Here is a 15357-nt window from a genome sequence, read left to right on the forward strand (position 1 = left end):
CCACAACGTAAAATTATATTTATTCTTTTTATCTTTGGAATGCTATCAGTGATAACTTCTATATTTATTTCTTTATTAATCTTGAGATGTAATTCATTTGCTTGTACATGGTTGTAAATTTCCTTTGTTTCTCTCGTATTTCCTCGTTTGGTGTTGCCATTGTCAACAGCTTCGACTGTTTTTCCTCAATCATGTCTGGAATGTTTCGGCTTAAATTTCCCGTGCTTTAAATAAACTGTAGCGACAGAAACTCGGTACTTTACAGATGATCTTTATGAGTATTTGTAGAAAATCAAGCTGGATGTTGTGACAAGGGAAAGACAAATGAGGAATAATCGAATTAAACCTAAAAAATGAATTTACAGGCCATGTTTTTGTAACATCTCAAAAAGTATCTTTCAAACTTCAATTGCTATTAAAATAAAAAATATATTGAGAGACAGTTTTTTGAAAATATAAATGATGATACAAAAGGTTTTGTTTTGCATGATGTTAAGTAACTGATTAACAATTGATAGCAGGTACAATAAGTATTGATCAGGTCAATGTTTATGTTAGTATGTATATTTTTCATATTTTTGATGAAATATGACTGTAAACAAAAATGTTTTGGTCTTGCTCAACACCTTGGTGGTGATGAAACTTGACTTTAATTTCTATCTGAATTTTAAGATTCTGGTGTTCAGTTTCTTTTTTCCCCACTTTAGAGGTCGAGTAGCGCAATCTCTAATATTTCTATTGACATGAAATTTGCATCAGATGTTTGTAGCAATATAAGTAATGCACACATGCAAAGAAATCAATACAATTTAGTCCATGAATGGGTTTATGTGCAATGAAGAGGAATGGTAGAGGATGTTCACAGAGAGCCAAGAAATCAGCTGAAATATGTAAGTATTTTATTTCCTACCCCATTTTGAGCATGATATGTTAACTGAAACAAAAAAATCTGTATTTTCTCTTCTTTCTTATGCACTTCTTGTTACTGTGCACTATTTTATTTTTATATTTGTATCATGTTCGAATAAAATTTCATTTCATTTCATTTCAAAAGTGTTTGTGTTGCTATGTTCTTGTCTAATATTAACTGACAGCCTGTAGAGTATTTTTTTCTGTCAGACTTGAACCTTCAGACACACATAAAGGTAATTTAAAAGTCAGCCTCCTAAACATTTCTACGATTAAAAGACTAAAGTTTCAGCAAGATCTTGAGAAATTCATCCATGTTTTTCTCTAATCAAATTTATCACTACCACAGCATCTTCACAGGTCTTCCAAAAACAATCAATCCTTCAGCTGCAGCTGATCCAGAAAGCTGCTGCTGGCGTTCTGACTAAAACCAGGAGGACAGAGCGCGTCAGCCCAGTTCTGAAGTCCTTTCACTAGCTTCCTGTAGTTCAGACAATAGACTTTAAAATACTTTTTGTTAGTTTATAAATCACTGTAGTTCAGTTTTTATTCATATCCCAAGGGCGGATTGGTTTGCAGCAATAACTGATGTCCTACTGCATTACTTTTAGTTTTTAATATGCAACTGATCCCTCGTGTCCCACTTGTTAATTAATAACATACATCTCCCAATAGCAAATAAAAGTTTAACTATAGAACACCATAACCAAGTAGAATAGGTGACATATTCCAAATGGCTTATTGTCCCTCACCCCTTTGTTCAGTTAAAATAATTAATTTAATTAATTATACATACCCATATTCACACATACAGCTCTGGAAAAGTGAAGAGCCCACTGCACTGAACCCCATTAAAAACTTCCTGGTTGTTCCACCAAATATCTGAACTCTTCCTGAGTTAAAACATTAGTATTGTTGTTTCTAAATTAATATGAACTTGTTTTCTTTGCATTATTTGAAGAAAGCGCTGCACCTTTTTCATTATTTTGACCATTTCTCATTTTCTGCAAATAAATATTAAATTTCTGCTTGAATTAGGAGACATGTTGTCAGTAGTCCATTGAATATAAGAGCAATGTTCATTTTACTCAAACATAAACCTAGAAAAAGTAAAATCAGAGAAAAATGATCATTTAATGGTCTCTTAATTTTTTTTCCAGAGCTCTATATACATATACACACAAATAAAGCATTAAAGTACATTGTGCTCCCGAAATATAAAATATGCATTCAAAATCTCCTTTGTTGTCCCACAATGAGGACCTTCAGGGTGTAACGTGCTGAGGCTTTCTGATTTGCATAGTCACCTTGGTCCAGTCATTCCTGCATAGCTGCTTTGCTGCTGGTGGTTTCTTTGGTTCCTTCAGTTCGCTGCTTGTGTTAGCTCCAGTTTGTTAAAGTATCTATCATTCATGCTTGTGTAGCTCCTTTTGTTCTTCCTAAATAACACACTTTGTTTGACCTTTGCTGGCCCGTGTCCAGTGTTTGAGCCCACTCTTCCCACAGCACTTATCAACTCTGTGTGGCCTTCCCTTTCTCGTTTTAACGCAGCGCGCTTCCTTTGTTGTTTAATTATAATATGTGATAAATACCACTGTGGGCAGTAGATAGTAGGGAATGCAATGTCAAAAGTTTACTGTATTTTCAGCTGAGATAGATAAAATCCATTGTTTTGGTGTAAAATTGGGGTTAAACATCTAACATAAATTATAAAACATCACATTGACAAATAGATATCTCCTCCTGCTTGTTTCATGCATTTTTTTTCTTTTATGTTTTATGTTTAAGCCCCAAATTATTCATAATCCTTTCAGACTTACTACTACTTCCGTTCATACTTTGAGAAGTACATCAAAAAATAGTTTAATAAGCCAAAAACACAAAATCAAAACTACATATTGCACAAAAACATACCAAATTATTTATTTTCTGTTAATTATTTGATTTTAAATATATTAAATTTTTTGTTTTACAGTTATCCACAGGCCTTTGAGACAATAAACTACGAGTGATGAGCTCTCCACGGAAACAGCTTTGTCAGTGTTGTTTTTGTTTGGCCGAGTTTCTTCAGCAGAAAGCGAACATTGTCCCACAACCTGTTTGTTCAGATTCCACCCTTTTCATTACGAGCTGCATTTTTTTCCATCACTTTCTGCGTTACTGAAAGCATCAGTGATATTTAGAAAGGAAGAAAGGTAGTCATCACCACTGACTATAGTTTTAATTATGGATTATAAATGAAAAACAAGAAAAACAACAACAAAGAGTCACATAATTGTCAACGTTTACATATGATTATTAAATATCCAGATCAGATTTTGCATAAGTAGAGATCTTACACCTTGTCCAAATAAACAAAAAGACAGATGAGGATGCAGGAACAAAACCAACCAAAGTGAAACTGTTTTTTGGTCTGAAAGCATCTCTACGTATCTATATGTGTTTATAAATACAGTTAATTCACTTTTCACAATATAAATGATCCCTCTGAAGACGACAAACGACATTTCATTCATTCTTTCTGCCACAGTTTCGTTCAGTTTCTTGGCTCATCTTCAACAGTCAAACATAAGACTTTTATCAAGTCTTATCTTGCCTCATCTTTACCCGACTCAGTTCTGGCTCTAAACGTATTGCTGCTTGTTGGTGTCCACAGAGCGAGCCTTGGAGTACCGATAGCCGTAGTCGTTCTCGTCCTTGGGGGGACATGTGGCGCAGAGGAGTCCACCGCCGATGAAGAGCAGCGCCGCCGTGCCCCACCCAATGTAGAGGGAGGCCCCCAACTCTCTCTTCTGAGCCTCTATCATGATTGGGTTGTAGAAATCCCGAATGATTGTGTTGGCGGTCCAGCAGACGGGGATGAGGACCAAGACACCCGCGATGATGAAGACAACACCTGCAGTGACAGCCACTCTGCTCTTTCGAACTTCGTCTGGTATGAAGTTGGTGCACTTGCCTCCAATCACACCCAGCAGGACCCCGACGACCGCAACGATGATGGCGAGGATGATGAGCGCTCTGGCGGCCTGCAGGTCTTGAGGCAACTCCAGAAGAGAATCATAGACCTTGCACTGCATCTGGCCTGTACTCTGAATCACGCAGTTCATCCACAAACCCTCCCATATGATCTGAGCGGTGACGATGTTGGAACCGATGAAGGCTGTGACTTTCCAGGTTGGGAGGCCGCAGATGATGATGGCCCCCAGTAAGCCGATAAAGGCCAACACCATCCCCAGGATCTGCTTGCTGCCGGACACCATGTTGAAGCTCTGTTGCTGTCTTTAGAAACGGAGAAGTCGTGCCTTCCTGAGAGTCGGAGTGCCACAAGATATGTGGGTAGTGGTTTAAGTTGCTCGTTTTAACGAGAGACAAGAGGTCATAGGAGGAGTTAGAGTTGGCTCTACGCTAAAACTGGTTTCTGAGGATTCTGACCAAACCGGATCTCTTTACAACATCATCAATGCGCTTAGAGTTTCGGAGGTATAATGAAAGAAATTCACAGAACAAAAACAAAAATAAAGATAAACTAGGTGTTTCTGCCTGTTTTGCTGATTACATTCAATTCTGAAATCTTCAACAAACTGAAAAAATACAGTAACTACACAATTAAAACTAAACTAAACTAAGCTAAACTAAACGGGATCAGGTCAATGCGGACACTACAGCGATCTGAGTTTCAGTATCAGCTCCTTATTAGGTCAGCTGAAATGTTGCTGACTGCCTTTTCATTAAAGAAATCAACATGTTTAATACCTCTAGTGAAAGGAGAGCTGTATACAGATACATGATACAAAAACAGTTACAAATCTTCTCTCTGACATAATGTTTCATAATTAACTGCATATCTAATCGATACTCTGTCTGATGCCATGGAGATATTTAAAGTTGCACGTCACAACTTCCGGCAGGATCTGTTATCTCTGTCTCTACATTCAGGTTACACACAACCACACAGATTTGGTTAGTAGCACTGTGGTTTGACCCTGTGCTCAGTTTCAAGCCTCATTTGAAGGAGGTGACTAAGATTGCCTTTAGAATATTGGAATATTAGAATATCTTAGAATATCTTAGAATATCCTTAGAACATTGCAAAAATCAGACAAATTTTATCCTTTGGAAATGCTGAGATTTTTAGTCTCCTCACACGTTGACCTGTTTCCCTGGTTACCAAAAAAAGGTTTAGAGACGGTTCTAAATGCAGCTGCTTGTGTTCTGACTAAAACCAGGTAATATGCATAACATGCTGTGGGCCCTTAATTTGCTGCCTTGTCAGGCTCAATCAGACTTTAAGATCTTGTTGCTCACCTTCAAGGCTTTAAACGGACTGGCGTCTCTTCCATCTCTGACATTTTCCACTTTTATGTCCCTCCTGGTATCTCAGATCTCACGGCACTTTTTAAAACTCCCTAAAGCGGAGCAGCCTTCCTCAGGACTTCAGGCCGGCGAGCTCTGTGGATGTTTTAAGGCTGAATTAAAGACCCACATTGGAAGCTTTTAGCATGAGTGGGTTGTTCTCATTGGGCCATGAAACAGTTTTGCCTTCAGATTTGAGTGTAGACTTTGACTAGACCACTCCAAGATCATTTTTGTGCCATTCAGAGGAAGATTTGCTGTGTAAATGCATGTAAATGTCACCAGCTGATTGGTGGATATTCTCCTTCAGCTCTTTTTCTGAATTGTTTTTCCACCAAAAACAATGGGACAAATACGTTCTAAAATAGTTTCACTTCGGTCCGCATGGTTTCACGTGCGTTCTTCCTGGTCTGCTGGTTTTTTTAATTTATTTTGATTTCTCTAATGGATGCCATTTCCTTGTTGAATCAGAAAGGCTTTAGATGGGGTTCTGGATCTTTTGTGATCTCCTGAATGAGTTATCTCGGGCCTCTTGAAGTCATTTTGACAGTTGATCCTCTCCTGGGAAGATTCACCGTTGTTCTTGGTTTTCTTTGTTGATAATAGGTCTGTATCACTACTCTTTTCTCTCTGCAACATCTTTATTATTTATTCTTTAATTTCCTTTGAATGGGGACACAATGTGTTCCTCTTTGAGATATTTTAGCCTACTTCATGTTGCCAAGCAGGTTCCATTTAAATGTTTTTTTCTCAACATGTCTGGCAAAAATTAGAAACTGAAAAATGAGGCTTAAAAATAAAAAAGGGGGGGAATTACTTTTCACATAGGGGCAGGGTTAGTTGGACAGCGTTTTCACTTAATAAAATAAATCATCTTTTAGGAACTGCTTCTTACACAATTTATCTTTGTCTAATAATGAAAAATGTATTTAAATCACAAGAAATATCAGAAACAAGGCTTTAATATGGAAAAACTAATACAGACATCAGAATAATAAAGAATTTAAACCAAAATTCAACAAAATATTACATTTTGTCATCACAACACAAGTTTCAAAACACATGAAATCATCGTTTCACGTGTGCTTCATTCCTTTGGGTCAATTAAATCCTCATGTTTCACTTCCTGCTCACCAGCATTTTCTCCAAAAATGGTCAACAGGAACATTTCAGCAGGACAACAAAATGGCAGCTAAATGTCACACCCACGTCTTCAAAACAGCAAGTCACCAACTATCGATGATGTCATCCAGTAGTTGGTGACATCGCTACTGCTGATTAACATGATTACAATCTGTTCCAGTTAACGTTTCTGATGTGGTTTCTGACAGCTTAAGTCACCTTTGTAAACTTAGTTTAATTAATATTGTGTAATCAATATTAGGGAGGGTAGCGTTTCCTGACCATACTTCAAACCAGACCCTGAAACAACCACTTCTTGCCTACGATTGAGTTTGAATATTTACGTATCCGTTGGTTTCAAGAAACTCCAATTTTACTGTTAAGAGAAAAATCACTGAGTTCAGAAGAATCTAAAAAGATCTGCAAGTTGTTCAACCTCAAAGCTGCCATTCCCTCTTTCACAGAACATTTCAGAAACCACAGGATGGACATTCTTGATCATGGGTGTCCAAAGTGTGGCCTGGGGTCTTTTTGAGGCCCTCATAATGATTTTGTGAGGCCCTTCACCACAATTCTAGAATGGTACCAAATCATGCTGTCTCTCTAAATTGATCTGAGGTGTGTTCGTGTTCCAATGTTTTTCTTTGGCGTTTTTGTTACGCCAAAAATTCAGAAATAAGAATCTCCTTAAAACATCACAAAAATTTGAGATCTGCCAGGATCGATGCAACTTGTGTCTAAAATTAAACTGTATTATTTTATATTGTCAAAATTTGTACAAAAATGATTGTCTGTGTACTTAAAAGCAAGAACAAAGTGCAGGACTTGTGCTGAAGATAGACAAGTACCAAAAATGTATTAATAGCATACAAAACATAATGTTATGTTTTTGCTACATAATGCTATGTAGCATAAAACATAATGCTACATTCATTTGTAAAGCATGTAAAGTTTTTGTAATTCCAAAAATGCTAAACTGTCACATTAAGTGTTCACAGTTAAAAGAAGACAGCTATTTAAACCAATGCAACTTCAGTAAATGCATAAAAAGAAGAACAAATACTAATTTCAGCATTCAGAAAACTATGATTATCAAATTCTTCAAAATAAAATTCAGATATGTGGAGCTTATAATATTTCATTGCATATTTTCCCTTCATGTCCTGAATTTGTGCAGTTACTTGAAGCATAATTTTTAAACCATTATCATTTTAGTGCAACTATGATTTGAAATAAATGACAAAAATGTGGCTTCAGTTAGAGACGCTATTTTACACGTAAACCTTCATTATGTTCACGATGGATGGCGCAGTGCAGGTAATTCTTCTTCTTCTTCTTCTTCTTCTTCTTCTTCTTCTTCTTCTTCTTCTTCTTCTTCTTCTTCTTCTTCAGCATCTGTAGCTTCCTGTCAGGATCCCTCCTCCGATGACGAGCAGCGCTCCAGAAGCCCAGCCGATGTAGATGGAGGCTCCCAGCTCCCCTCTCCTCGCCTCCGTCGCCAGTGGGCTGTTAAATCCCGTGATGATGATGTGAGCCGACCAGCTGACGGGAATGATGCACAGCACGCCTGCGATGATAAACGCCACTCCTCCGCCAACGCCAATGTTGGATTTCATCAACCTGTCGTAGCGGCAGAAGTTGGTGCACCGAACCCCAACGATGCTGAGCCCGATGGCCACAACGCTGACGCCAAGGGAGGCGCAGACGAGGGCCCGAGAGCCCTGCAGGTCCTGAGGCAAGGCGAGGATGGAGTCATAGGCCTTGCACTGCAGGTGGCCTGTGCTCTGGATCACGCAGTTCATCCACAGACCTTCCCAAAACACCTGCGCGGTGATGATGTTGACTCCAACGAATGCCGTCACCTTCCACATGGGCAGTGCGCAGATGAGAATCGTTCCCATGAAGCCGATGATTGCCAAGCAAAAACCAACCAGCTGAGTCCCCATTGTGTCGAGGCGAATGTTTCCCACAAAGTAAACAAGAAAAGTGGAAAAACTCAACCTCGTGTTGACATAAAACCCGTTTTTGCAGCAGGTTTTAACATGGTTATGAACGCGGTCGGTTGTGCGTTTCAGTCTGTTTTTTGCAGCGTAGCAGGTATGAAAGCAGCAGGTGGGAGGGGACTGGATGGTTAGGGTAACAAAAACAGGTTTCCTGCTTGTCTTGATTCCTGCTCGACCTGAATAGTTCTGGGAAGAAAACTCTTTACAAAAGTAGCACAAGAGCTTAGAGATCACAAACAAAAAAGGTTGCATTTACAAACTCTAAATGCTCTGGGACACAACCATCACATTAACCATCATTCATCAAAAAGGAAAAGAAATGTAATATATTTATATAGTATAAATATTAAAGGTGTTCTTTTTCTTTGTTTGTTTGTTTTGTTGTTGTGTTTTTACAAGTTGCTCTTCTTAAATGATTCTGATTAAAAGTTGGGCTGAAAGTTCTGGCAACTTGGGAGCCAAGATTTGGTGTCCAAAGTGCGGCCCACGGGCCATTTACGGCCCTCTGAAGGATTTTGTGCAGCCCGCCACCAACCTTACTTCTAGTATGGAGTAAATCAAGTGCAGGTGGCTGGTGTTGATGTAAACTTTTCCATCTTGTATGGAATTACTTTCTACATATAAATAACATCCCGTTTAAAAAGAAACAAAATATAGATTTCTAATCATTAACAACAACATTTCTGCATTTATCTTTGCTTGGGAGAAACTAGAACCACAAATATCAACCTATATTTACTCAAATGTAAATTATGTTAAATAAGAAAACAATAAATACAAAAAAGTTAGAAACTGTCTGATAATGCGATTGCACAAAACCTTTTAATGTTTTCATCTACAATGATTCATAAATCCACTTTCTACAAAAATCTGACTATTTTGTTGATTTAATTATAATTCTATTTTTTAGTTAATTAATGAGCATATAACATTTGAAAAAAGGTTAAAGGTTTTAATGGGGCAGCATTTGGAAAGTTAAAAAGTCCTCCTACTGTATTTTGCTGAACTGCGAGATCCTGTGATAATACTAACGTCAACTCTCATCATTCCTCGAATCAATGCAAAGCATCATCATACCCGGAACATGTCTGTCAATTTCAACAAAATCTCAGGCTTTGGTTGTCCTGTGCAAATAACACATAAAACCTGAAATTGGGGAGTTATTTATTTATTACAGCTAATGCTTATCCTGTGTTATGTTTTTTTTGCAACAGGAATGAGATATTTTCAAACAACTCCCACAATGTTTAGATCATTAAACTGGAAATTAAGCCCTTTTAGCACAGGATTTAGTTAGTGATCAGGGAATGGGAAAGAAGAGGAATGAAGGGAACTCTTTACTTGGTTTGAAGAGTTTATTCCCAGAGTTTGGATTTAAACTTTCTCTGATTCTCTGTCCCACTTCATGTTTTCTCCTGATTGAGCTGAACAAAATTCTCTGCCAGTCAAAACCTCGGGTGTTTTAGGATTGTGTACCCACAATTTTATCTTTTGAGTGAAAAAACTGAGGTTGGCAATAGGCAGAACAAGTTATTTCAGGTCAGAACAGTTTATATTTTACAAGAAATTCAAGAGCAGAGTTCCAGGAAAGACCTTCCCACTGCAGCATACTTTAGAGTAATCATAGCCAATCACAACACAGTTTTGTGATGGCACACAAAAAGAAAGTTCTGCTCAACAAATGAAAACCAATCTTAAAATGCAACAACATAATTATAATTTTTTATCCCCCTTGCTGCCAGAGAAAATAGACGTCTCTGTTCGTGAAGTACATTCTGCCTTTCATTTGTTTCCTCAAAAACTGGTGAACTGAGCTTTACCTACTTAGAAGTTTTGACAAATGTTGGATGGATTTAACCAGTTGGTCAAAAAGCAAAATACAAAGATTGGGACATTTTCTGTCTGTGGTAGATACATGTGTTTAGTGCTATATCAAGCTGTGTTTTGGATTACAATTTAGCAAGTCTGGGCTGCTAAATATCCAGTTGAATTGGGTGGTTTTGTAACTGTCAAACTGAGTAAATAATCCTCAGCTAATGAAGCAAAGCACAGCAATTAGCCTCGGCTCATAAGGAAACACCAATAGCGCTTTGAGTCACCAGCATACAGCTGTGTGGAAAATATATTTCCTGATGACAAACTTGGTTTTGTAATATTTCCATTGAAGAAACTGGGTATAAATTATCTCCCAGACATTTCCATCGCAGAAAACCAGACCTAGTGAGAGTTAAAGGGTTCTGAGGAAATGCAGAGGAACCCTGAACCAAAGCTTGGGACAAAACTTTCCTGGCTGAATGTTCAGTCTAAGAGCTTTAAATTACAGTTCTGAATATTTTAGTCAAACAATGTACCCACTTTACTTTTGCTTCTCAGCTTCTAGTTTGGATTTAACCAAAACTGCAGTTTCTAATATTTTGGTTTCTGTTACAGTGGATTCACCACAACAGGAGATGCACAGGGTGACAGACAAGCTTTAAGTAATGCTCATTAGCTTGGTGCTAGTGAGTGTTCAAACAATGCTAGCAGAATGCGTCAAGGTTAAACTCCAGCTAATTTACGTTTGAAGAGTTTGTGTACTTTGTCAATTTTAACCAACTCTTGCTCCCATTGTAGACCGCTGCAAGCTTCCACTTTCAGAGTTATAGGTTGCAACACCCCACCCAACAAGATCTAGACAAAGACTTGATAAAAAAAAAAGAAGTTTTATTAAAAATCAGCAAGTTTAAGATTAAAACCTTGGCTTGGAGTTCAGTCCAGGTTCCTTAAGTCCAGACTTTTAGGAACAGTCTGAGCAGTTTAAACATAGGCTGCTGTGCTGGCAGCCAAGCGTGGGGCTGAATATTTAACAGAGTAGCGGCCATCTTTCTGCTGCTGGCACTGACAGAGGAAAGCCCCACCAATGATCATGAGGCTTGCTGATCCCCAGCCGATGAACAGTGCCGCACCAAGCTCACTCTTCTGGGCATCAGGCAGGTCGGGGTTGTAGAAGGTCTTGATTATCTCGTTGGCAGACCAGGACACTGGGATCAGACACAGGATACCTCCAACAATGAAGAACACACCTGCAGCAATGGCTACCTGGCTCTTAGCAAGGTCATCTTCAATGCAGTTGGTGCATTTTTCCCCTGTGACGGCTAGCAGGAGTCCCAGGAACGCGACGATGATTGAGATCACAACCAGAGCGCGGGCTGCTTGGAGTTCTTGAGGCAGAGCCAGCATGGAGGCGTAGAACTTGCACTGTATCTGCCCGGTGCTCTGCACCACGCAGTTCATCCACAGGCCCTCCCAGAAGGTCTGTGCCGTCATGATGCTGTTCCCAACAAAAGCAGACACCTTCCACATCGGCAGGGCACAAATGATGATGTCACCAGCAAAGCCGATGCTTGTAAGGAAGATGCCAAAAATCTGGACGCATGCAGATGCCATCTTTGCTTCAGTTGCACCAAAGGTTGAAAGTCTCTTCAGCAGCAATGGATAATACAACCAATCCTCACCTGCAGCTTTAAGTATCCAAGAGGAAGCAGGAGAGGAGAATCTGACTGGCTGCCAAGAACTGATCAGACTGACAACACCTGGGAAATCAATCAAGCTGAGTGGTTCCACCTGAGCTCAATAGATGCTGGAGGCTGCTTGTTTTTACTCTACTGACTTGGATCTGGTTTCATCTACAGATAAAAGGGGATTAAGGTGAGATCAGGATTTATTGCTGCATTTAATGATTTTTAATCTGTTTAAAAATATTTCTGTTCAAGATACACATGTAATAGAAATGGAAAAGTGCTTATTTTTATGCATTTAAAATACATTAATATGGTTCTATTAAGCTGTGCATATGTCAAATAGATAAGAGCACAAACAAACGTAGGCATTTATTATTATTTTTAGTTTTAGTCCATTTAAAGTGGGGAGAATTATTCTTATTCATAAAATACAGGCTAAATTTGAATTGAAGTCTTGTAGTTTCATATAAACTAAATAAAAACAAGCAAACAAATGGAATATAATGGGTTTATGTGGAATTAATAATGTAGAATATCATCAAATGATTATTTCAGTAATTCAGTTTAAAAGATCAGATTTAATAGATTTGATTGGATGATTATGGGTTAATAATGTTTTGGTCCTGTACTGATTCATCTGTGTTTGGTGACACTTGAATACTGTCAGTTAGTTTTCAGTGGAAATAATTTGCATCAAAAAGCTGCAAGTTAACTGTGTCAAGTTCACAGTTGGCAAATTGTAGGACTAAATTTAAAACCTTTTGATTTGAAATTTGATCAGAGTGACATATGTGTTACAAACAATCTTTGTTGTATTTGCAGAAACATGACTGAGCTCACATGACTGTGAGCTCAAACTGTGCACATGACTGATCAGACTGACAACACCTGGGAAATCAATCAAGCTGAGTGGTTCCACCTGAGCTCAATAGATGCTGGAGGCTGCTTGTTTTTACTCTACTGACTTGGATCTGGTTTCATCTACAGATAAAAGGGGATTAAGGTGAGATCAGGATTTATTGCTGCATTTAATGCAAAGAGCACATGACTGTGCTCTTTGCAGCAAACCATCTTTGACATATATTTCTCCTGGAACCATCAAGAATTTGGGTAATTAGGACAAAAACAGCTCATGATGAACACTGTGCATGTACGTTACACTCTCTACTTTGGAAAACTTTTGTCCTTTTACAAAAATCAACTCATAGCTCTTCAGATAAGAAAAGTAAGTGTATGTGGAGACTTTTCTTTGTTTTCCTGGCTGTCCAGCTGCTCATAATCATGTGTTGTGAGGACAGAACACTCCCCTAAAATCTTTACAATCCTCTCGAGAATGGAGGCATCTCTTTTCAACCAGACTTTTTTTCTTCTTTCTTCTAAACTTTCCATTAATATGCAAAGTACAGCGTTTTACTGAGGCCATAACTTTCATATTAAAAGTATTTTTCGATTGGTTTTCTTAAATATTAAAATGCTCTGAGGAGCTAAATGGAGTCCATTAATTTAGTTAGAACAGAATTGTAAACATGTTAAGATTTTATCAATAAAAACTGTTAAAAGTTTATAAAGCTGGCATTTAACCTCCATTTTAGACATTTTCTTTAAGAATTTGCTGCTGTACTTCTTAAAATAGCTTATAGGTAATAATCAGATTTTTTTAATGGTCTTTTCATGTTTGTCCTTCACACTCAGGCTGTGATTTCTTTTTGTTCTCCAATCTCTTTTCTGGGGGTACTGAAGGGCCTCTTTATGTGAGGGGAACGCCTCTTGGCTCAAAGCATGATAGATGTTTATATGTGAACACTGGTGCAGCCAGCCCACCCCGACTGACTTGCATAAAACTTCTTGGCAGCAGACGGACTTTCAGTTGGTGGCCAGGCGCAGAGGAAGACGCAGAAACCTGACAGAAACAGCGATGGCGTCTTTAGGGTTGCAGATTCTCGGGGTTGCTCTGGCCGTGATTGGATGGTTGGGGAACATCCTGATCTGCGCGCTGCCACTATGGAGAGTCTCTGCCTTCATTGGCAACAACATTGTGGTGGCCCAGAGCATCTGGGAAGGCCTGTGGATGAGCTGCGTGGTGCAGAGCACAGGCCAGATGCAGTGCAAAGTCTACGACTCCCTCCTGGCTCTGCCTCCAGACCTCCAGGCGGCTCGGGCCATGATCGTCATCTCCATCCTCTTCTCTTTCTTCGGCCTGCTGCTGTCTGTGGTTGGTGGGAAATGCACCACCTGCATCGAGGATGAAACAGCCAAAGCTCGAGTGTGCATCTCTGCTGGTATTTTCTTCCTCCTGAGCGGAGCGCTGTGCCTTGTGACCGTCTCTCTGCCAGCCAACGCCATCATCAAGGACTTTTACAACCCGCTGATTCCTGACGCTCAGAGGAGGGAGCTGGGCGCCTGCCTGTATGTGGGCTGGGGGGCAGCGGGACTTTTACTGATCGGTGGGGCGCTGCTGTGCTGTCAGTGCCCGTCAGGAAGAGAGCACTACAACGGAGTAAAGTACACTGCGCCCAAATCCACAACGCCAGGGAAGGAGTTTGTCTGAGCTGCTGAGCAACAGAGACGAACTCACCAAAAGACAGAACAAACTTTTTCTCAGAGGGGATTCTGACTAATATCAACAACTAAAACAAACTGACTTTCTGCTTGAGAAAGATTGATAGATTAACTCATTAAACGTTAGAATTATGCAATTTTTTCCTTACTTATTGATTGTGATGATCAGTAAGATTTTCTAACAGGCACTTTTTGTTTTTATTAACTAAGATGCATTTCTCAATGCTATATTTTATTAAAATAAATACATTTCATGTCAAAAATGTGGCATGTGCTTTTTTTATTCACAAGTGAAATAGGTTTATGGAGTACCAACTATACTACCTTCAATCAGGAGGTTTGCCTGCCACTAAATTCAAATTAGGGAAAATGTTCTTACATCTGGATGTTAATTAAATTATTAGAGGAGGGGTTTTCAAACTGAAGTTCGTGGGCCAGTTGAAGCTGGTCAGGAATTGTACATATTTCTCCAGCAGCACAAGTGGTTGATGAAAACACTTTGTAAACTATTTCTGGTGAGATTTTCTCTGAAAAATGTTAATAAAAAATCAAGACCAAATGTGTACCAAGAAAACTGTTGGGTAAAATAAGTTACCTGCGTTAGGTATTTGGGTTTTACCTGCTTACCTGGTTTTGATAACATCTGTGATTTAGTTTTTATTTTTATTCTTTACGTTGTGACTCTTATATTGGTTTTGTGAATAAAAGCAATGTGTGATTGTAAACAGAAACTTTTAAGTCCTTCGTCTTTTATCAAGTAGTTAATCAGCGAAGCTTATCAACAGGTGGGGGAGGGGGAGTCTCTATGCTCTAAACAGCCAGAGGAAGCTCCTCCAGTCACTTGGCACAGAAACACTGTCCCAGAAAATATTGTGGGTTTGAGTCTGTAACCGTTTAAATTCTTGGTAAAC

The 15357-nt window shown here is 38.9% G+C and overlaps 4 protein-coding genes across 8 annotated transcripts; 1 reads left to right on the forward strand and 3 right to left on the reverse strand.

Annotated features, from left to right (window-relative positions):
* Positions 1 to 3115: 3115 nt before the first annotated feature.
* On the reverse strand, positions 3116 to 4247 carry LOC106910582 (claudin-4-like). Its single transcript, XM_014977258.2, has one exon. The coding sequence runs from the start codon at positions 4167 to 4169 to the stop codon at positions 3534 to 3536; it is 636 nt and encodes a 211-aa protein (XP_014832744.2). The 5' UTR covers positions 4170 to 4247; the 3' UTR covers positions 3116 to 3533.
* A 1959-nt stretch (positions 4248 to 6206) lies between these two features.
* Positions 6207 to 8560, reverse strand: LOC106910573 (claudin-4-like). Its single transcript, XM_014977247.2, has one exon. It carries the CDS (start codon positions 8328 to 8330, stop codon positions 7773 to 7775), a length of 558 nt encoding a protein of 185 aa, XP_014832733.2. The 5' UTR covers positions 8331 to 8560; the 3' UTR covers positions 6207 to 7772.
* A 2509-nt stretch (positions 8561 to 11069) lies between these two features.
* LOC106910564 (claudin-like protein ZF-A89) lies at positions 11070 to 11891 on the reverse strand. The gene has a single exon (XM_014977237.2). It carries the CDS (start codon positions 11811 to 11813, stop codon positions 11184 to 11186), a length of 630 nt encoding a protein of 209 aa, XP_014832723.2. The 5' UTR covers positions 11814 to 11891; the 3' UTR covers positions 11070 to 11183.
* Positions 11892 to 12713: 822 nt separating this feature from the next.
* Positions 12714 to 15177, forward strand: cldn29 (claudin 29). Of its 5 annotated transcripts, none has more exons than XM_014977175.2 (2): positions 12714 to 13112; positions 13740 to 15177. In XM_014977175.2, exons 1-2 carry the CDS (start codon positions 13020 to 13022, stop codon positions 14433 to 14435), a joined length of 789 nt encoding a protein of 262 aa, XP_014832661.2. In that variant the 5' UTR covers positions 12714 to 13019; the 3' UTR covers positions 14436 to 15177. The 5 variants fall into 5 exon arrangements, with proteins under 5 accessions (XP_014832661.2, XP_014832692.2, XP_014832700.1 ...); XM_014977206.2 differs by having other exon boundaries at positions 12714 to 13037; XM_014977214.2 differs by having other exon boundaries at positions 12714 to 12997.
* The last annotated feature ends 180 nt before the right edge of the window (positions 15178 to 15357 follow it).

Source organism: Poecilia mexicana, unplaced genomic scaffold (genome assembly GCF_051168715.1).
Source record: "Poecilia mexicana isolate PSO_F unplaced genomic scaffold, ASM5116871v1 scaffold_14, whole genome shotgun sequence".
In the NCBI taxonomy this organism is placed as follows: Eukaryota; Metazoa; Chordata; class Actinopteri; order Cyprinodontiformes; family Poeciliidae; genus Poecilia; species Poecilia mexicana.

Excerpts from the sequence above, each read along its gene's own strand:
- LOC106910564 (XM_014977237.2), bottom strand. The coding sequence starts at position 11,813 with ATGGCATCTGCATGCGTCCAGATTTTTGGCATCTTCCTTACAAGCATC.
- LOC106910582 (XM_014977258.2), bottom strand. The coding sequence starts at position 4,169 with ATGGTGTCCGGCAGCAAGCAGATCCTGGGGATGGTGTTGGCCTTTATC.
- LOC106910573 (XM_014977247.2), bottom strand. The coding sequence starts at position 8,330 with ATGGGGACTCAGCTGGTTGGTTTTTGCTTGGCAATCATCGGCTTCATG.
- cldn29 (XM_014977175.2), top strand. The coding sequence starts at position 13,020 with ATGATGAACACTGTGCATGTACGTTACACTCTCTACTTTGGAAAACTT. Across the intron at positions 13,113-13,739 it reads TAGCTCTTCAGATAAGAAAA|CAGACGGACTTTCAGTTGGT; the intron begins GTAAGTGTATGT and ends ACTTCTTGGCAG.